Below are 22,566 nucleotides of genomic sequence, written 5' to 3' on the forward strand. Positions count from 1 at the left end.
ACCAATGTAACTTAATTTTAAAATAAAACTGTAGCTATTTAAATTCCTATCATAATTCTATCTTATGCTTCTAATTGAAACTTAACCAATATATATTTATTAACTTCCTACTCTATGTCAAAAAATGTTCTTATGTGCATCAACAGATAGGTAAGGGCACAATGGCTCTGGAGAATTGTTCTCTATAAATCTTCCAATAGCACTAGGGCAACTTCAAACTCTAAAGAGTCAAAAATGAAAGAAAGGTTATTGCTAAATTTGATACCATTACCTGTCAAACCAGTGAGGTCTAGGAATTGTATAAAAGAGAGTACTCAATATCCAACTTTGCTAAGGATGATAGATGTATTCATAAAAGCTAATATGTGAAGCAGCAGCTTTAAGAGACAACGTATCAATCAGGTTAGATTAGGCTTTTCTACAACAATCCCAACCTGTCACAATCAAGGTGTCTTTTATGTTCTTGCCAAGTCTAATGTAGGTTGAATAGGTCCTTCTTCTCTCCATCCTTATAACCCACTCAAAGTAATATGTACAACACCTCCTCACAATCAATGCAAGTCTGAGGAATATAGAAACTAAATGGGTTTTTGATAAGTCACATCATGGCCACAAATACAAATGAATTTTCTTATAAATCCTAAATACAATATATTATGATTTAGATTATGGATAATCTTAAATTTTCACTTTGATTAATGGTAGACAATATTGAATGCCTGTAGTTTAAAGTTACTTTTACCTTTCAGATTTCATGTAAATAATTCACATTCTCTTAAAAATTGTTAAAATCAGTTAAGTGATGTTTTCCTTTAGTATTTTCTTCATGACCTTCAGGAACTCAGTCTAATAATCTTTTTTGTATGGGTTTACATTTTTCAAAGCAAGCACAATACTTTTTTTTTACTTATTTTTCTGTTTTATGGGAAATTCCTATGAAATGGTAACAATAGAAATGTCTTGTAAAAGAAAATAATTCCATCTTCATTTTTAATTAAAAATCATTTTAAATATTCATGAATTTAAGGTATTCTTCTGTCTTTCTGTAATTTTTTTTATTTTTAAACAATATTTGCTTCCTCCCACCCCCTCAGATTGAGTCCCCATAGAATTTCCTTGTACTTCAGCTCAAGCAGGGCTTGAACAACAGGTACATTTTTCTGTCACTGTCATTAAGAAGAACATGACCATCAAACTTGTGTAAGGGAATGTGGCAGATACAGAATGAGTATGCAGATGTGTTTCTGTGAGAAGCATTACAAACCAATTGTCAAGGTAGACTCACCCAGTAGAACAGCCATGGACAGGAGAAAACAAAATAAGTGTGAAAATACACAGCAGTTCCCAATCCCAGATCCAGGGTCTTGCCTCCAACCTGTGACTGTGTCTCTCCTCCCAATGGGACACCTTAAAGTCCAGAGCCTGTTTGTCTTCTCAAGCAGGTCATCCCCTGTCCCCAATTCACACTCCTTCCCACGACCACCAGCACTACCTCACTGTGAGCACAGCAGTGTCAGGCCCTGCCTCACAAAACTCACACCACAAAGGTTTGTCTTCAAGGAGACACAACATGCTGGGCTGGCTCCTTTTTCTACTACCAAGGTAGTATTCGAACAAACTGTGTTAATTAGGAAATCGGAGGCTATGAGAGATGAAACATGTCAGACTTTGCCCCCAAAAGAACTTACTTACCAAATGCTCACCTGTGACTAACACAGCAACTACCACATTTGAAAGCACTTTTACATCTATCATTTGCTCTGTATACAGGCCAATGAGATAATTGCTCTTGGTATTAGAATTAAATGAAAGATAAGAAAGCTGAGGTTGAAAAAGACAATCAACCTATCAAAGATTATACAGTTAGGGCAGAAGGAAGGCTGAGTTCCTATCTCCTGACTCCCAGGCCAGTCTTCATGCTGCAAATTATGTTAGCAGGTCAGCCCTGTAAGTAGCATAGGGCTTAAAAATCTCAGGGTTGGAAGGACTTTAAGTGTCACCTAGGTTGACCATATAATCTAGGGACCTTAAGCATCACCTAGGCTAATGGTATTGTTAGGGGGAAAAGGATGTCCCAAAGCAAATTTCATACAGGCTTTGTGGACTCCACCCCCACCCCAGGTCAAAGCCAAAGACACTGGGAACTCCAAATCCCATTACCACCAAAGGGAAGGTGGCTGGGACCTGAGGGTGGGGATAAGCAGCCAGGTGGATACAAAAGGCAGACACGTGGGCTTTGGGAGGCTCTCCATTTTGGCTCTCCGCCAGCTCGCAGCTTCCGGCCAGCTCTGAGAGTGACTTTGGGTTTCCAGGTCGTCGGATCGGGTAGGACACATTAAAGACTTTATTTCCCTATTTTCTCCCTGAGTTGTATATTTTCCTTATTTCTTTTTCTCTTGTAAATAAACCTTTTATTAACCCTTTTGCGTGTGTCTGTAGTAGAGTATTCATAAGTCCCTTTAAAGCGCGCGGGTGAGGACCCACAGCCAGGAACTCCTTTAATATCGGGGTTGCTCTATAACAGTATCATGCTGGGTGGCTTCAGGTATTGTCCTGCCAGGTGATTAGTCACCTGTCCTTCATAACCCCATAGCCTTGTGTTCTACCAGTTCAAAAACCTATTGTTGTGGAGAAACAGCAGAAGCAGCACACCTGGACAGAGGAATTGCTTCTGTCTGGCATCTAGATCCAGTTGGTTGGGTTTTACATATTCTTTTCCACTTTTGTTTCATCACAGAACTCCAATATCTTGAACTATTAATAACCTTTCTCTTATCTTCAGTTCAGATCTAACTCCCTAATTCCCTACTGTAGGGTAAGGTAAAAGTATCAGGCTTTTCTGCCCTCCCGCCATTGGGATAGATGATGGAATCCTGTGGTCCCAAATGCATGCCTGATGGCGGGCACCTGGAATAGGGTGTGGGCACATGTAGATGGGATTCACCTGGGCTAAGACTGGGTTTATAAGGACAGTGTTACAGGGATGCCAGAAGCAGAGAGTAGAGCAGAAGGAGCAGGAGAAGCAGAGAAGCAGAGAAGAGAGAGGACATGAGAGAAGGCCAGAGAACCCAGATAGAGTGAAGACTTGCTGGGGCCTGGGAGGCCTGCCAGCCTCCCGGCCCCCTAGCACTCCTGCCTGTTGTGTACATGGTATATCCCAATAAAAGCCTGCAAAAGCTACTCAGGGCTCCAGGACTGGACTCCTCCTTTACACCGTCTGCTGGATCAGAAAACCTGCCCTTCCTGCTGTTATGCCTACCCACTCATTGTTTATATCTGTGACATCCAGGCACACACATGTATGTATGCACACCTGTGCATATTCACATACACAATATGAATCTCTCTTTTCTGTGTTAGCCTTCCAAAGTTCTACCTCCAAGTAATCATTTATTAATGCTTAAACAATCTCTGTTTACTCTTCCTCCAGAGAGGGTCTTCATGCCCTTCATATTCCTGGCTTCTATCTTCTTTATCCCCTCTAAATCCTTCTCACAGTATGGCAAATGACAGGCCCATGGTAGCCTCAAGCTAGTCTTAATAAAGGCAGGATCCATATACTGACATCTGCTGATCTAGAGGTACAGGATGGATCTAGAATCCTCCTCATGCTTTCATCTTACAGAGAAATCTTCTACTGTGGCTGTGAGATTATGAAGTAGAATCTAGAAGAACATGACAGGATCAAGTTTCTTCAACACATTAACCTAGAAGAAGTAGAACTGGTTTTTGTTCCATCACATCTCTAATAGGCATTTCAAAAATCCCAGTAAATATGCACCCATGTGGAGAAGCAACTCCATCTGCAACTAATTCTTCAGGAGCTCCAGTTAAAGCTTGATTACAGTGCATCTTGAGTAGGAGGAAAGGCAATGATTCACAGACACCAATTGCTCACCCTCATCAGATGGAGTAGTTAGAAGCAATAAGTTGTGCTTCAATTATTCTTTCCCAGAGATCACTACAGTTCAAGAGCCTGCTATTCATGGAGAGGCTGCTTAAGTAGCATACCTGAGTAGGGTTGGTTGAATTTTATATGTGTTTTTTTTTTTTTCCATTTGTTTTCATTATGGAAACAATTTCCAGTCAACCTGGTTGATTAGGCAGAGTAGTACCAGACGTGCACAGGGTAACCATAGCTTCAGGTGAAGTCCTTCAAGAATTGCTTCTGGGATTGGCAGAAGGCAGCAGAGATGATGGCAGGAAACCCTGACTGTTCACATTCTGAAGGTGCTGTACTTGGTAGGTCAGAGACCCGTGGCCTGGCTATTCTTTCCTGGTGCCTCTTGATCTTTATCCTGTTCTTGTAATGAGTGAATTTGTGCTTGAGACCAAGCTTCCACCCATATCCCAGGATTGGGAATCAGATCCTTGATTTGTTTGTTATACTTGATTTCCAGCCCAGTACTTTTCCTAAAAGATGGTACCCTGCTGCTCTCTCAATAGCCTTTTCTTTCCCAAAACCCCAGGCCTGCAACCAGGGCCTTGCTACCACTTGTCTGACTTTCCTGCCAAAATCTTGACTCCATCTCTGCACGTTCTCTGCACCCAGACTTCAGTACTAGGTTCCAGCCTCTTACCAGGCCCTCAAAGCCTTATCTTGTGCCAAATCCCCCAGTGCCTCCCTCTGCTTCTACTTGTACCTAATGACTCATCCCTCTAGCAAGATACATTATTTTCTCTGCTCCCTGCCAGCAACTGGGTTGATACCATCCTAAGCCTGGGGCCCAAGTTAGTTTTCTAGCCCCCCCCCCCAATTCTATCTGGTTTTGCCACTTTCTAAGGTCCTTTGTGCTGAAAGCAGCTTTCAGAAAGAACGGATGAGGAAAAGCTGCAGAAGAAGGATGTGAAGCCTGGAAACCCTGAAATAGATGAGAAATGGAGCTGCTGGCACAAGGCAACTAAATCTCCTTCCCCCCAGTACAAACCACTGCTCTTAGTGCTATTTGCTCCTCCCCATTCTCACTGCCTTTTTGTTTAAACAGCAACCCGATTTCTGTCACAGTAAGAACTGTATCAGCTTCATGGACAGCCATGACAGTCATTGAGTAAAGGATGTAATTTAAGCACTTACAATTTTTTCCATTGGGCTACACAAATGGCAACTAACAAATTACCCTCAAGTTATATTTACCAGCTCTGTGGGTATTTGAATTCAGGAAAGAAAACTTATACTTTTAACCAGTCTTGAGGATGTATTTAAATTCACAATGAACAATTTTTACCATGTGATGATATTTTTTTTTTCCAGAAACAATACCTCTTCCATTTGCTAATTGATGTGATAAACAAAGACATAGTCCTTCCTCTTCCATCACTACCTCCAAAATTAAATTTAACAGCTATACTCTGCTTAGGCAGAGAGAACAAATGAGCTAGTTACTCATTCATGGAAAACAGGTAAAAACTTCCCAGTTACTGTTTCTTTGAAGTGTCTATTTTAAGAGGTTTGATGGGGAACAGAGTACAAGGTGAGCACACTGAACCTTTAAGAGAGCAGGAACGAGGGATTTCAACGAGTCACTGCCTATCAAATGCCATACTTAGAGTATGCCCCAAATAAGCTGGGCCTGTCTCCAGATTTCATGTGTTTTGCAACCCTGTCCTATGTTTGAATGTCACAGCCACCTTTACAAAAACAATATTCTCTAGTTAAACTAAGTAGAAAAATACAGTGAAAAGAATCTTTGCTATTCTCTAGGTAAAAGATGACATTTTCCTTAAGAAAAACACTGATGAGGATAAAAGTCAAGCATTGTTTTAGACTCCTTCCAATTTCCAAAATACCATTTAAAAAATAATTACACCCACGATTTATGCACAATTCATTAGACAACAAGATAAAATGCTCTGCTAAAGTTTAATTGCATTAGAGCAGACATCATGAAATATACTCCCCACTTCTTCAGACCTGAACCTAGTCTGGTAAAGTCTTTGTCACAGTGATACCTTGCCCAGATTGTCTATCTTGATTAAATTATAACCATATTGTAGTTTCATTATTTGATAGACTTCTGAAGAATATTTTTGGCTATGCCATTACAAGGTTAAATGGTCTGTTATTAGTCTTAAAGCATTTTAAGCTAGTAAGCTTGATCCCCTAGGAAGATAACAGGAACTACATCTTAGAAAAAGAATGCAGTTACCTGCAAACAAAAGTGTTTTTAATGACTACAGCTTTTCTCCTCCCTATTTCCATCAAGATAAGAGCCAGGTAATATCTTGAATTATGCAGGCATCAGTTGAGAAGCTACCCAAGGTAAACAACACATATTCCCTTACCCATGCAAATTACAGACAAACAAGGGAAGAGCAGCAAGTGTTCATTACATAATAGATATAATATCTTGCATAATATGTAATAAATATGACAGACATCTGGCAGATGTAACCAGCCTTTTAGAATCTGCAAACTGCTGAATTACTAATCTGAAGGAGTCAGATTGAGAGAAAGAGCACCTGCAACCAGATCTGAGGGTTTTATGAGAGCAAGATCTGCTGGTCTACCTGCCCAGCCCTTTAGGTTTGAAGGACAGCCACCATTAGACTCCCATTCAGGCAGCTACCTCTGAAGAGCGAGCATGTTTAGTGGAATAGGCATGAGGCTGGGAACCAGCACGGAGCTGAGTGTCTCCCAAATACTGTTGTTCACATACATACCTGCAGTCTTTAATGGGGTTTTCTCTCCTAGCAACAGTTTTAACCTTTTGGCATGGATTTTGCCTTGATAATGTGAATCAGCCACCACAGCAGACGTAAAAGACATGTTACATAGCGTGCAACACTTGTTTTTATCCACCATATCAGCATCATTGCCCTGCAAGGAAGAAAGAAAAAACAGTATTAGAGAGAACCAAAGTCCTAGATTTCTCTTTCCCCATTCCATTTTGCTGTACATGAGATTTATCACGGACTTTCTGATTGAAATTTCTAGTGTTTTCTCTGAAATCTTGTTTTTCTTCATGATGATGATCATCAAGACTTACTCAGTGACTGACTCCTATCACCATTTGTTCAGAGGCTACTACTCCAGGCACAGGGAATATAGGATGATGTGAGGCATGAGCTACCCAACGAAAAATGGGGCTTACAATTAGACTAGGACATATGTATCTGGCATCAAGGGGAGAGCAGTCTCTAATTGCATCATTATACTCATTAAAGTAAGTAAAATATCAGAGTTCAGACGGTCTGAATTATTTAATAGAAATTATCATTTGGCATCCAGCTCTGCCTTGACCAATTTTAGCCTCACCAGGATACATGGTCACATGGTCAAGGATTTCTTTTTAGTAATATTTCTTTAAAGAAGTGAACACTCTTCATAATTAAATTGAGTATATATAATAAAGCTATGATGACCATGCCAGCTGAATTTTCTAGGAGAATTTGGGTAATTTCCCTTTTATTTAGAAAAGGTGATTTGTTACATGCCACATAAAATGTTTAAATCCAGTTTGACTTTTATTCCTATGGAAGTCTTAATGAAAGTGAATCATAATTTAGAAAAAAAAATCCTTCATTAGTACATTTCACCTGGCTATTGTGCACACAGATCATCAATTACCTATATTATGCAAAGGGAAGATGAATCCACTGACTCCCCTCCTGCTGAGTTAGAAATTGGAGGAAAAACAGAGTCTCAGATAAGGAGTTAATCTATTCCTTAATGGAACTCCAATAGCAAGGCATGTGGGGTTAAGAGCAGTCTTGAATGAGTATCTGGCTCCACAAGGGCCTTTCTCTTATTCCTAGCCAACCCATAGTGCCCTTTAAAATGGGATGGGGAGGAGCATGAGGGTGAGGATGGGAGGGAGAAGAGGAATTATATATCTTTCTGCCTAATAAGATATCCGGACATCTGGAGAGAGTGCTGCCTTACAAATTATGTTGCAGTTAGAAAACTAACTCCTTCCTCTTTAAGTCATTAGTGGGTAATATCGCTGATAATGACTCTTGTTCCTTGGGAGGATTGGAGGGAGAGGGGGGAGGAGAGAGAGAGATAATGAAGAAAAGAGCCCTTTCCTATGCTCCAAAAGGCTAATCTGAATTTCACGGATAGGGAAAAGAAAGACTTCTCAAAAGAGATTTTGTTGATTTGGAGTTACAGCCTCACCTACTGCCTTTTATTATTTTGACTGTAGAATATTACATCTTAGAGTCCCCCCTCTTTATACTACAGTTAGTGACTGAGATTTAACAAGTACCAAGGTTGGTGGGGGGAAGTAAGAGGTAATGGGTCCTATGGAGAAAGATGAGACTTACCCAGAGGGGAAGAAAGACCCAAAGAAGGGCTTCTTAGAGAGGGACAAACCTTCAGGTAAAACACCTGGGTAGGCACTGAGACTGTGTCTACCAGAGTGTACCTTGCTGAGGGTTAAAGACCAGGTGCTTTGACCTTTCTTCTCAGTAAAATAAAAAAGTCAGAAAGGGTATAAACATTTTTACACCATGGTGTGATTTACTGTGGAGACTAATGGGACCAAGACATAAAGGAGAGAGCTGACTTCCCCAGCCTACCTCTCCAACTAAGCCTAGGAGATACCACTGAATCCCCGGGAAGGGACAGAGCACAGGAGTACCAGGAAATGACAAATCAGGGAGTTACTGAATTGCCCAAGTGTAGAAATGATGAAAGGGTAGCTCAGTAGGGATGAAAGACCCAAACTGGAACTTTCCCATTATATATTACAGGATATTTATCCTAGATTTAAAAAAAACAATGTTGTCAAGGTAAAGGTAGGTGATCAAATCACTTATTTTACCTATTATGCAAGATACAGGTCAAAACATGTTATTCCTAAGATTGGGCACATTATCATAAGCCAAAGTTTAACACACAATCTACATACCTCTTTAGAAATCTGTGCATCCCAAAGGTCACTTCCTAAAAAAGGATCAGCCAATCCTGACCACAGGAACCAATCCCTACTCCCTAGAAATCTATCTTGGAGATGTATCTAAGGAAAAAATAGAGGCCCAGATACAGGGGCCGTGGTCATTATAGGATTTACATTCAGAACTAGATTTCAGGGCAAAGAATTGCCCTTAACTGGATAATAAAAAGTGGACTTAGGAATTCAATAATTCGACAACATTGAAGAATCTACTAAATATATTAGATGAATATGACTAGTCCTTATTATGAACAACTTCAAGAGAATTGAGGGAGGAAGACAGAAAATAAAATGAAAATACTACAATCAAGGAAATAAAGTCCTGTACTGGACTCACTCTCCTAATTGTGAGTTAAAAAAAAAAAATCATGTAAACTAAGCCTGTGTATGGATCTTCATCTTAAAGTCTTTCTCATGCCTGGAATGCTTTTCTTTAGCACTTCTTGCCTAATCTTTTCAGAGTCTACCTTTATGGCTTAATTCAATCATCATTTCCTTGAACTAAAGTATCTTCTGACTACTTCTACTGTTCCTCCAGTAGTTTGAGTCAGCATTAGGTCCTTTATGTGTCTTGATATTTACTTTATAATAGGACAGAGAATTATTACATTTACTTGTTTTCATATCTGTTTCTTTCATGAGACTACAAAACTTCTTTAAGATCAAGGAGACCGAAGACTCAGAATTAGCACAATGCTTACCACGTTAGTGGACCTTCAAATGCTTACTGAGTGGAGCTGAGAATTGATTTGTGAGGTTAATAAATTATATGATGTAAGAGTCAAAGAGGAAAGGAGTTCTAATTGCAAGCCAAAATCCTTCAGACTTATAGGAAGATGGCCAGTAAAAAAACCCAAACTACTAACAATTTATAAACTAACTTGAGGGTTTAAGTACAACATGTTTGCAGTATTTAGTTAGTTTTCATGATGGCAGTGTTAATATGTATTCTTAGATGTCTATTCTGGACAAAGTCATTCACATCATCATATAGAAAAATCAAAGAATAATATGACAACCAATTGTTATACAAAACAATTATCATGTCTGTAGTTATGCTATAGTTATAGAGGAGGGACAGAGAAAGTACAGGCATTTGACAATAGAGGGTGTGTGTGTTGAGAAGCCAGGTAGCCTCTGAGGACATCAACACATGTTTATGGGGTATTTCACTAAAGGAGTCACTGTAACATGATGTAATTGTAAATACCATGCATTCTGACTATACTAATCAACTTGGTGCAGATAAAACTACCAGAGAGAATCTCAATATTAACCAAATGCCTGCCAAGTGTGAGAATGTAAATTCAGATTGTATTCTTGACTATCTGAATCCCAAATTAATGGTTCCTTGCAACTACACATCATATCCTCTTTATTGGTATCTCTCACTGCACCCAGAGCAATAGATGACCCAGCATAGATACGCCATAAAGTTTGATGAACTGACTTCAATGAATACATTTAAATTTTCTGGCTTAAATAGTTGAGAATAGCCCTCAAGCTATCAAGTAAATGAGGGAGAAACCTAAGGTTATCTGAAAAAATGGGTTTAAACTGGAGACATAACTTCAGTCATACTGAAGTTTTGTCAGTGTAATTGTTATAGGATGTGTCACTGCAAAAGGAGAGGGAATGTCACTGAGGCTATAGGAATGGGCACCATTTCCCTACCCCCACTTCTACACTGACAACATCTCAGAGGTCTTGGATTGTAATTCCCAGTATGCCACGAACTGGAATTCCTGAATGACGGACAGTTGGGAAGGAGGAAAGAGCAAAGTATATGTGTATAGTATATATACATGGTGGAATGGGGAAGGAGAGATATGTGAAAAGACCATTTCTGTAATCTTATTGTGTTTATAGGCAGGAAAGAAGATGGCAAATATCATATTGATTTCATAATGGATTATATGACGCTTCGTGAAATTTGAATCTTGTCTTCCGTCCCAGCTCTCTGGAACCTACCTAACACTTTTATCATGGTCCCTCACTGGGAGATGCCTTGGATTTCTGAAAAGCTTTTGGGCCTCAGCCACCGTACTCTGTGTCCAGCTTGTTGGTTGGGCATTTGCCCATGAGAGGGATGGGTGATATTTGGAGTTTGATGAGCAGTCTGTCATTTGAAACCCTTTCTTCACTCCCTCTCTATGTCCTTTAAACTTCACATCAATTAAAGATTTTTGCACCACTAAGAGTCTGATTCCTTTGTCTTTGTGGATAGATGACCAAACCCTGAGTCTGGGCAGAAAGGATTATTTCCCCTTAGCAGTTTGGGGGTTCCCCGGTATCCCTTGGTTTCATAGTTTCGTTTTGGTTCCCGGACTAGGAATGAATATCCTAGTTATATAATATCCTCATTGGCAAAAGGAAAAAAAAAATGATTGTGGAGTTTCCTAAGGCGACTTGTTCAAAGAATTTTTCAAAGTTAGTAATTTTTCAGAAAGTGTATCTGGCCAGAAATCTAGTCATGAAAGGCCTTTTCTTTTCTCATAAGAAATTTTGTAAGATATTTTACTTGAAATTAAGAAATTTCTTTGATTTTTTTTTACTGTAAGTGTATATAAAGCCTAAGAGAGTTTCATTTCCAGTAAGTTAGAGTCAGAGCTCTATGAAACTGCTCCCCAGCAAAATAATCATAACTTCTGAAAATTATAACATATCATATTCTTCAAAATCTATGGAAAGTATGCTAAGAGTAAACATCATCAAATTAAGAAATATTTATTCAGGGCCTCTCCGGTGGTGCAGCGGTTGAGAGCTGGGTTGGGAAGCTGCCCGCAGCCTCTACGTCACCGGTTCGATCCCAGGCTGCAACCCGGCCACTGGAGGAGGGTCCCGCATGGCGCACAGACCTCTCCTGCCGCCCACTGCTCCCCTCAGCAGTGTACTTTGGTCCTTCTGCCTGCTCTGCTCCCCACTCTGGCTCTGGTGAATTTTCTCACCCTCCCACGCTTCTGACTATACCCAGTGCTTGTATAAATAAATAAATAAATCTTAAAAAAAAAAAGAAATATTTATTCGGGTAAATTTAGTAACTCTCAGTAAGAATAGCAAGAGCCTATACCACTTCAGTCACAACCCTATCCCTCCCTACAAATCCCCTGTTCAGCATAATGAGAGCTCTACTTTAGTAGGGTATAGTAAAGAAAATAGGATTCCCTCTCCTATCAACCATTCAAGGGATATGTCATCAGCATGATCACATCCTCTTCTGCTCCAAGATACAGAAATTAAATTCCTGGCAATGTAGCTAATATATCAGGCACTCTCTTCCCCCACCCACTTATAGGCATAAGGTTTACCCCAGCACAACAGGCCAAGAATATTGGAATTCTGATTGCCCTTGCCCCAGCTCACTTTTAGCATAAAAGTTCCATATTAGTAGAGTCAAGCTATGGAAATTAGAGGCTTCCATCCCAGCCCAGTTAATAAAGTAGAGCTGTCACTCTGAGATACACAGAGCACTGTCCTCATCCACAACTACAGAGCAGTGGCACAGAGACTCTTCCCACAACAGAAGGGAAGAAGATGACCATAAGAACAAAGAGCTTCTAAACTCTCCCAAATGAAACTGACCTTATTTTCAATAGAGTGTGAGAAGATTTAAGCCTCAGGGTCTTCTCACAAACAATGGAGACTTTGGTGGTAAACAATTCATGGAAAGATGATAATCCCATTAGAGCTGCAAGCTAAACCATAGGCCAACTAGTTTACCAGGGACAACTAGGGAGACAATTAAGGAGAGCATTCCTGGAGTCATAACAAACTTCAAAATTAAACTACAAAAGGATTGCATGTACTAGATCAGACTGGTGAATATTTATACCCCAGGGCATTGGCAGAAACAATAGAACAATCTTCCACAATTAGTAGAGTTGAAAAGCTGGGTATAAGGACAGCAGTGGCAGCAACTTAATTGAAAAGATCACACAAAGAGATAGTCAAAGGGTCCTGCTAGAACCACTGTGGTTTTAAATCTCAAAGAGACTAAACTCATGACTAAAGCTGCACCTCTGAACAATGACAGTTGCTGCCCATAGTGAAAAAGTAGATATTATTAAAATAGCTAGGACATTTGACAAATAAATAAGCAAATGGCCCTACTAACAAGCCCTAGAGAAAAGGTAAATCAATATCAAATATTGGCACAATATATTACCTGAAAATATGTTAAAGGGCCTCCCTGGTGGCGCAAGGGGTAACGCACTGCAGTATGAAGCAATCCACAGCCTCTGCAGTTCAATCCCCTGGCCAGCCAGGGAGCAACCCACATGGTGCAGCAGACCTCTTCTGACTCGCCTGCTGCTCCCCTCAGGAGTGTATTTCCGTTGATCTGCTTGTTCTTCTCCCCACTCTGTCTCTGGTGAATCCTCTCACCCCTCCCCTGCATCTCTGACATGCACCCCAGCTCTTGTATGCATAAATAAATAAAGCTTAAAGACACTGATGTTAAGTTTAAAAGGCAAAGATTTCAAAGTAACTTCAAAGACTTCAAACAATTATAAGTGTGACCAAATAATAAAAGGATATCATGCTTAAATAAGTAACATAATATATGCTGATGTTAATTAAATGGAAGACATCAATAAAGAAATGGAAATTATAAAAATAATCAAATGAAAATTCTGGAGTTAAAAAGTGTAATAACTAAATGAAACATTCACTAGGGGGACTTAGAATAGATTTTAACTGTCAAAAGAAAGAACAAGTGAACTTGAATATAGACCAGTAGTGATTATACAATCCAGACAAGAGAAGAATGAAGAAAATTGAACAGATCCTCAGAGAAATGTGGGGGACTATTAAGTACAACAGCAAATACATTAAATGATAGTACCAGAAGAAAAGAGACAGAGCAGAAAAAAATACTCAAAGTAATGACTGAAAACATCTCAAATTTGAAGAAAGACATTTTTCTACATATCCAACAAGTTCAATAACATTCAAGTAATTTAAACACAAAATGATTTATACCTAAATGGTTCATAATAAAAGGACCAATAGCCAAAACAAAGGGAAATTTTTAACTCAGCAGAGAAAAACAGTTCAGCATATACAAGGAAACCACAATAAGGCTGACAACTGAATTTTTATGAGAATTGATAGAGACCAGATGTGGGATGACATGATACACAGTACTGAGAGGAAAAAAAATCCATCAACCAAAAGCCTTATATTTAGCAAAGCTACCTTTTAAATATGAAGCTGAATAATGACATTCAGATTAACAAAAACTGAGAGATAATATATTTAGGATTTGTTACTAGCAGATCCATCTTACAAGAAACACTAAAGGAAGTTATTCAAGTTGAAAGCAAGTCATATCAGAGAATAATTAAAATTTTCTTTAAAAGCACCAATAAAGGTAATTATGTAATTATAAGAGATAATATATATCCATATTTCTTCTTTCTCATTGTGTTAGGGGGAAAAGGATGTCCTAAAGCTAATTCCATACAGGCTTTGTGGACTCCACCCCCACCCCAGGCCAAAGCCAAAGACACTGGGAACTCCAAATCCCATCACCACCAAAGGGAAGGCGGCTGGGACCTGAGGGTGGGGTTAAGCAGCCAGGTTGATATAAGGCAGACACGTGGGCTTTGGAGGGGTTCCCCCATTTTGGCTCTCCGCCAGCTCGCAGCGTCTGGCCAGTGCTGAGGGTGCCTTTGGGTTTCCAGGTCGGTGGATCGGGTAGGACGCATTAAAGACTTTATTTCCCTATTTTCTCCCTGAGTTGTACATTTTCCTTATTTCCTTTTCCCTTGTAAATAAGCCTTTTATTAACCTTTTGTGTATGCCTGTAGTGGAGTATTCATAAGTCCCTTGTAAGCGCGCGGGTGAGGACCCACAGCCAGGCAAACTGTTCAATATTGGGGCTGCCCTATAACAGCTGTAAATACTTTAAATCTAGATGCATAAAATCCATGCATATGCATAATTGAGTTAATATATGTAGAAATGTATTTGATAAAGATAACACAAAGAAAATAGGCAGGAACAGGTTGTATTGGAGTAAAGAAATGATACCAGATTGTAACTCAAATCCACAGAAACAAATTGAGACCCAAGAAATTTAATAATAAGGTTAATGTAACAGACACTGAAATATACAACTGCTCTTATTTCTTCTCTCAGGTTCTTTAAAAGATACGAAATTGTATAAAGTAAAAATTTAAACAATATATTGCTGACTTTGTAATATACATGGGTGTAATATGTATAACAATAGTAGCACAAAAAGGAGGAAGAGAGAAGCCAACTATATAAGAGCAACATTTTTGTCTGGCTAAAATTAACTTGAATTGTAAGTAGATTCCAATAAGCTAAGATGTATATGTCAAGCCTTAGAGCCATCACTAAATAAAAAAAAATCCAAAAAAATACATTGAAAAAATAGCTAAAGGAATTAAAATATTGTGGGAAAAATAGTCTCTTAATGCAAAAGAAAATGGTAAAGGCAAAATAAGAGAACAAAAAGAGCATAATTCATAAAGAAAATAAAAGGTAAAATGATAGCCATAAATCCAACCACAGCAACAGTAATACTAACTGAAAGCATATACAACCTAATGAAAATAGAAATGGCAAGACTGGATGAAAAGAAAATATGAGCAATCTGTCTGTTGCCCAGAGGAGAATCACTGTAGATTTAATGACACAACTGGATAAAAGGATGCAAAGATATACCAGGCAAATAACATTAATAACAGGGCCTCCCTGGTGGCACAAGGGGTTAAGATGCAACCTGTGAAGCTATCCACAGCCACTGCAGCATGAGTTTGATCCCTGGCCAGGGAGATACCCACATGGCGCAGCACACCTCCTGGCTCGCCCACTGCTCCCCTCAGCAGTTCATTTCAGTCAATCTGCCTGTTCTGCTCCCCACCATGTCTCTGGTGAATCCTCTCACCCACCACACCTCTGGCCTGTACCCCAGTTCCTCCATGCATAAATAAATAAATCTTTAAAAAAATAGCATTCATAATAAGACTATAGTGATTATACTAAAAGCAGACAAAATAAACATTAAGGGAAAATTATTACTAGAGATAAAGATTGCCTATTTATAATTAACAAAGTGCAAATCATTAGAAAGACATGATAGTTTATGTATCTGCAAATATACTATGTAGTCCCAAAATAAAGAAGCAAAAACTGATAGAACTGAAGGGAAAAATACACAATTATATGGAGGTCTATTAGGTTGAGTTGCTTAAATCTTTTCTATCCTTAATCTTCTTCTTAGTTATTTTAACCAATATAGAAAGTACAGTATCAAAGTCCCCAATATTATTATTGAAATTTATACAAAGTTAAAAATGAGCATAGGATTTCAGTAGATATTACTACAAAAAAAAAAAAAGCACAAATAAGAACATGAAAAGATGCTTGACTTCATTAGCTATCAGGAAAATGCAAGTCAAACCACTTTATAAGCACTAGGACTAGAATAAGAAAGATGGGTAATAAAAGCATTAGCAAGGATGAAGAGAAATAGTGACCTTCATACACTACTGGTGAGAATGTAAAATCACATAGCCACATCAGAAAACCATCTGGCAGTTCCTACTATGTTTGAACACAGAGTTACTGTGTGACTCAGCAGTTCTACTTCTAGGTACAGTCAATCTTTGTTATACACACATATATATCTCCAAATTTACCTACTTGCAAATATTTATTTGTAGTCCCCAAATCAATACCTGTTGCTTTGTGGTAATTCACCACACTGATAGTGGAAAAAATTTGAGTCACCTGACATTCATGTTCTCAGCTGGGATTGAACAATGGGATGCTCTGTTGTCCTGTTTCACCACTCATCCTGTAAATGACTTTTTTTTTTTTTCATGGTCTACTTAGTGTCACATTCTTTTGCATTTTTCTACATTTTTTGGTGATTTTACTGCTTAAAATGATCCCCAAGGATAATGCTGAAGTGCTATCTAATGTTCCCAAGCACAAGAAAGTTACAATGGAGAAGATGCCCTTGTAAGATAAGCCTCATTCAGGCATGAGTAATAGTGATTATGGCTGGAGTTCAATGTTAATCAACAATACAGTACATCCAGAACAAAGAAGAGGAAATTCATTGATACATATTTGAGATTGCTCCTGCAAGTGGGACAGCGACATCTATAGTGCATGATTGATAAAGATATGGGAAAATATGGAAAGGAGGCAACATTTGTAGATTCATGAGATAGCAATCAAAATTAAAAATATGGACAGCATTGTTGTGAGGCTAAAAGCCAAAGAAATTCACCATACTGCTCAGTGTCAAGAAAATGTTAAAACTCTTCTTAGTATTTTATTGTAAAGAACCCCCAAAAAAGTACTTTTAAGAAATATACATTAAATAAGGAATCTGTTAACAAAGCATGCACAAAACAAGGTAAGGTTATGTTTTGATGGGTTGACAAAAGATTGATATCCAGTGGCTCACAGGAACTTAGCACTGTATTCCCCTAGGAGCAATGGCTTACAGTTTACTAATTCAGGGTTGGTGGTAACTTCATAGAACATAACTGCAATGGGGAAAAAAAAAAGATAATTGAATGCATATTTCATTAAGGGGAAATAAAAATATATGTCCACATAAAACTTGCATGTAAATATTTATAGCAGTATACTTTATAATAGGCCCAAAGTGGAAACACCACAATTGTCCATCAACTGAAAATGAATAAATAAAATACATTATATTCATACACTGGCATATATTGTCAGCAGTAAAAACAATGAGGTATTGCTCTATGCTACAATATAGGGGAATCCAGAAAACTTTGTGCTGAGTGAGAGGAGCTGGACGCAATAGACGATGTTATATGATTTCTTTTACATGAAATTTTCAGAATAGGAAATGTTATAGATAGCATATCACCAATTGTCTAGGAGTAGGGGGATATAGAGGTAGAGGTGCGGGAAAATGGGGAGAACTGCTAACAGGTACAGGATTTCTTTTCGATGATAATGTTCTAAAGTTAATCATGGTGATAGTTATACAACTGTGTATACTGAAAACCCTCACATAGCACAAATACACTTCAAATAGGTGAATTGGATAATACATGAATTGTATCTCAATAAATATGTTATTAGCAAAAAAACAAAACAAAAAACAAAAAAAAACCCACACCAAGGGAGGCATTTCAATTATTTCAAAAGTTTAAAGAAATACTAACATTAAAGCCATAACTTTTTTTGGGTATCCTCACTTAGAGGCAAACACATTGAGAAAGGAAGACATAATGAGGATTATTTTATTCATGTATAGGTGTAGTTTATGGAATTCCTCAGAGCACTTGCTGGACATCCTTGGCATTGTGATTACTTAAGTTCATTTGGGCTAAAGACATTTCATGGATGGAACAGGAGGGGATCACATTAAGTGAAATTAATCAGAAGGAGAAAGAAATGCCAAATGATTTTACTCATATGTAAACTATAAAGACACAAAACAGGGGCCTCCCTTGGTGGTACAATGGTTGAGCGCTGGGCTGCTAAGTTGCCTGCAGCCTCTACAGTGCCGGTTCGATCCCCGGGCCGCCGGCAAGGGTCCCACATGGCACACAGACCTCTCCTACCGTGCCCACTGATCCCCTCAGCAGTGTACTTTGGTCCTTCTGCCTGTTCTGCTCCCCGCTCTGGTGAATTCTCTCACTCTCCTGCACTTCTGACTGTACCCAGTGCTTGTATAGATAAATAAATCTTTTTAAAAAGAAAATTAAAAAATTTTAAAAAAAGACACAAAGAAACAAAAACTACATGAAAAACTCTAGAAATCTTATTATAGAATAGCATCTACTAGATGGGAAAGGTGGTTGTAGGGAGTACACGGGGGTGGGTACCCAATGGACTGTGGTAGAAGGTTATGGTGCTTGGGTGGTAGGTGCAATGAGGTAACCTACATTTGAAGTCCTGTGAACCTATACCCCCAAATCATATAGTGTTATAAACCAATGTTGCTTTAATTAAAAAAGACAATAAAAATTAATAATCACAATATTAGTAATAACAATAATAATAATATGGAGCAGACACTTTTGATGTCAAGTATAGACTGGGCCATAATGACATAAACCATTGCCACTATTGCTGCACGGCTCTTGTTCTCAGGTTAATTACTGAGAAGCAGCACCTCTTTAAAGTGGCCATTTTCTTGAAAACATTGCGGTAAGTACAACAATAAATAAAATAAAGGCATCTCATGACTACACTAAAAGTCTACCTGTAGAGGCTACTAAGCTATGGCTAAAGACAAGAGCCGTCTGACACCCCTGCTGGAGGCAGGAATAGTTGTTCCTCTCAGCACACACGCTGTAGTAAGATGAAATGTTCAATAAATGCTGTTTGCATGTCACCGCTGATAGTGTGTAATTGAAGTTTGAAATGAGGCAGTAAGCAGAAATGACCGTCCCGTCTCCTCTCACACTTAATTGGGACCGAAAGCGCTACAAGTCACACTTCCTGACGGCAAGATCCCAGCAAGCTTGTCTCCTCTGTTGTCTTGCATCCTGTTCCACTCCATTTAGGTCATAGTGTTCTCTTTCCTCCTAAACTATTCAAATCACATCCAGATGCCAAGATCTATTTAATCCAGAGTCCTTTCAGGATTTCTGCAAATTTCATCCACATTTTCACTCTGACCTCTCCCAGTACTTAATGTCTGTGCCATGAGTTTTGATTAGATCTTGATGTTTGTTTTACCAGTGTTTTCTTAAGAGTGTATCAAAAAACATCTCAAAGAACTTTAGTTACCCTCCCTCACTCAGCTCCAGAGCTGGCCATGGGTCTGGATACAAAGAAGAGACTCTATGAAGATGAAATATGTAGTTGCTGAATGAAAGACTTCAAGTGAGCATCCATTAGCCAATTCTAACTTGGTCACATAAATCTGTTTCCACATACAATAATCTTTCCCATGTCTTTCATTAACATGATTGATTTGATTTGAAGGAAAGGTCAAGTGACATCAAATTCATCCCCAACACTGAAATGGCTCTAGTGGCAATGACATGTGACAGTGTGCACTTGCCAACCCCAAAGGGACATGTCTTTCTGTAGGCAGTGGGTGTTCAGACATTCCATGGAGAGGCTGCACTGTCTACATTTGATGAATCTACATTGTAGCTCTTGCCAGCTTTTTATTGTACCAACAACTAGAGAGATATATGCCCTGTCACCAGGACAGAAACCATCCACCCACTGTCTACAAGCCCTCCATTTCCCTGGTATTGGGGAAAATGGTTATTATTATTATTATTATTTTGCAAAGGAAAGAGAGAAGGAAGACTTCTACTCAGGACGGATGTAGAATTCTCTGTGTGCCTTTGGTATTTGTTTTTCAGTCATTGAAGAAATATTTAAGCAGATGGTAACAGCACTTACAAGACCCCAGAAGGGAGAAATTAGCCAGGACTCCTGAGAGAAAGCAAACACATAAGTTAGATAAGCCCCACTAACAAAGAGAAGTAACTAACAAACATGTCACAAATGAGTAGCTGTGCCAGAGCGAACAAAGGTGCTGTGGGAGTTGGGCGAGAAGAGAGGAAGACAAATGTCTAAATGCTCTGAAAAGCTCAAAAACTATCAAAGAAAAAAATGTATTTTCCATTTGAGACATCATGTTGAGATTGGATAGAGATGAGGCAAGCTTAAAATTGGAATGATACCCATGCCAGACAGATCCTCCCTCCAAGCAGCACGATTCCCCATCATCATTCACACCCTCAGATGCCACAGTATCAGCACAACTACCATTTTCTGAGAGTCAGACGTGTCACACATTGTTTTAGGTATCTTATGTATTTTATCACACTGTTTTCATAGTAATCCTAAAATAGGCTTAGCATTTATTCCTTTTTTGCCTTCCCTCTATCCTCTAAACTCACTCCATCAGCAAAACCTGAAAAATCCTTATTCTTGAATTATATCTCCAAATTATCTAATTCTCTCTCAACCCATTTTTATCTACTTTTCCCTTATCCCTCCTGTTCCAGCCAGAATTCCTCTCTATTGCATTACAATGCAATAATACATTTACATTCTTCACAGCTCTTAATTTACATTCTAAAATTATGACTTAGATAGTCAAATTTTCTTATTTACTGTCTCCTACTACTAAATTATTCACTACTAAACAACCATATCTAAAACAGCACTGTCCTTTTGTACAAGTTACAAATGAGGTCACATTTAAATTTTCTAATAGATTTTAGAAAATCTAATTGTATTTGTATTCAAATACAATTAGATTTTTGTATTTGTATTCTAATTGTATTCAAATTTGTATTCTAATTGTATTAAAAAAACAAAAAGAACCTGTGGAATTAATTTTTGAAAGCATATTTTATTTATCACATTATATCCAAATTCTTTTCCTTCCAACATGCATTCAACATAAAGATTATTAATGAGGTATTTTATATGCCTTTTGTCATACTGTCTTTGAAATCTGGGGTTTATTTCACAATTACAGATAATTTTAATTAATATTAACGCCATAATTAATATTTAATTAAGTGCTAAATGTTTCTATGTGGCTACTAAGTTGGGACACTATGACTTTAGAACATAGGGAACAATGATTAAATGTTAGTTAAGTTAAAAAATGTACAGATAAGTGAAGGAATCAGTGAAACAATAAATGAATACATTCCCACATTTATAGATGAGGGGGAGAAAAATCCTCAGAGCATTTAAATGAGTCCTCCAAAGTGTCATACTCACAGAATGTGGTGGATCTGATTTTTGAATCCTTGTCTAACTAAACTCAAGGGGGCGCTATTTCCATTAAACGCCACTGGCATCTTAGATCAGTCTTATCAAAAACTTTCAAGATCTTTTTACCACCTAAAAATAAATTCCTTATCATGACATATAAAGACTGCTAAAAATCTAACTTTCAAGACACTTTTCTAGCTTTTCTCCCACCACTGATTTTCATACATAATATGCTCCAAGTAAACTAATTTCTTCAAGGTGAGGAACACCAAGGAGCCTGCCAAAAGAATGGCTTGACATCCCAGCTTTAAATTTCCCTGCTCTCCATTATATGGCTGCTTGCCCTTGTCTGATGTTGCCAGTAAGTGAAGACAGTCCATTAAGTGTTATATCAAGTTTAAGTCTCCTGATGAGATCAGGCTTCTTTCATTCTATGTCTATCCTATCACAGCATCAAGCACATAGCATAGTAATTTAAAAAAATGGTTGAACTGAGTATAGGAAGGGAAAAATGAACCAATGTATGAATTTTCCCTATCTTTCAGCTATGAGTACATTCCTCCATGTCTTTCCAATCACAATTTCCCTAGACTTTCTGAATGCAAGTGTCATTCAAACGCTATTTCCTTCATCGAATCTTCTCCAATACTCCCCACTACAAAGAAATTTCATTCTTTGTAAAAGAAGTCCCACAGCACTTTATTTAGACCTTTTCCTAACACCTAACACCATTTAGCATATATCTTTTAGTACCTAATGGGATACTAATTACTTGGGTTAAAAAGGTATCATTCCTGGATCATGGACAGTGTTTCATATGATGTGGTATGAAACAAAAAAACAGTATTAAATTATAAAGGGACAGATCTGGATTCAAAAGATGCTGACATAAGCTTTGGATTTAAGTGTACTGGATGCCACTTATAATTTTCAAATCTGA

General features: G+C 38.3%; 1 protein-coding gene across 11 annotated transcripts in view; it reads right to left on the minus strand.

Moving 5' to 3' along the window:
• ZMAT4 (zinc finger matrin-type 4) overlaps positions 1–22,566 on the minus strand; it is a 387,418-nt gene that overhangs the window by 172,158 nt on the left and 192,694 nt on the right. For all 11 annotated transcript variants that reach the window (XR_008553977.1, XM_054700911.1, XM_054700909.1 and 8 more), the window contains one exon: positions 6,661–6,817. Coding sequence is in view for 10 of the 11 variants with exons in the window: in XM_054700911.1 (XP_054556886.1) it covers positions 6,661–6,817 (157 nt within the window). In the remaining variant the exon portion in view is untranslated. The remainder of the gene's footprint in view (positions 1–6,660; positions 6,818–22,566) is intronic.

This window comes from Talpa occidentalis, unplaced genomic scaffold, assembly GCF_014898055.3.
Source record: "Talpa occidentalis isolate TD23 unplaced genomic scaffold, MPIMG_talOcc4v2.1 talOcc4.4, whole genome shotgun sequence".
Lineage (NCBI taxonomy): Eukaryota > Metazoa > Chordata > Mammalia > Eulipotyphla > Talpidae > Talpa > Talpa occidentalis.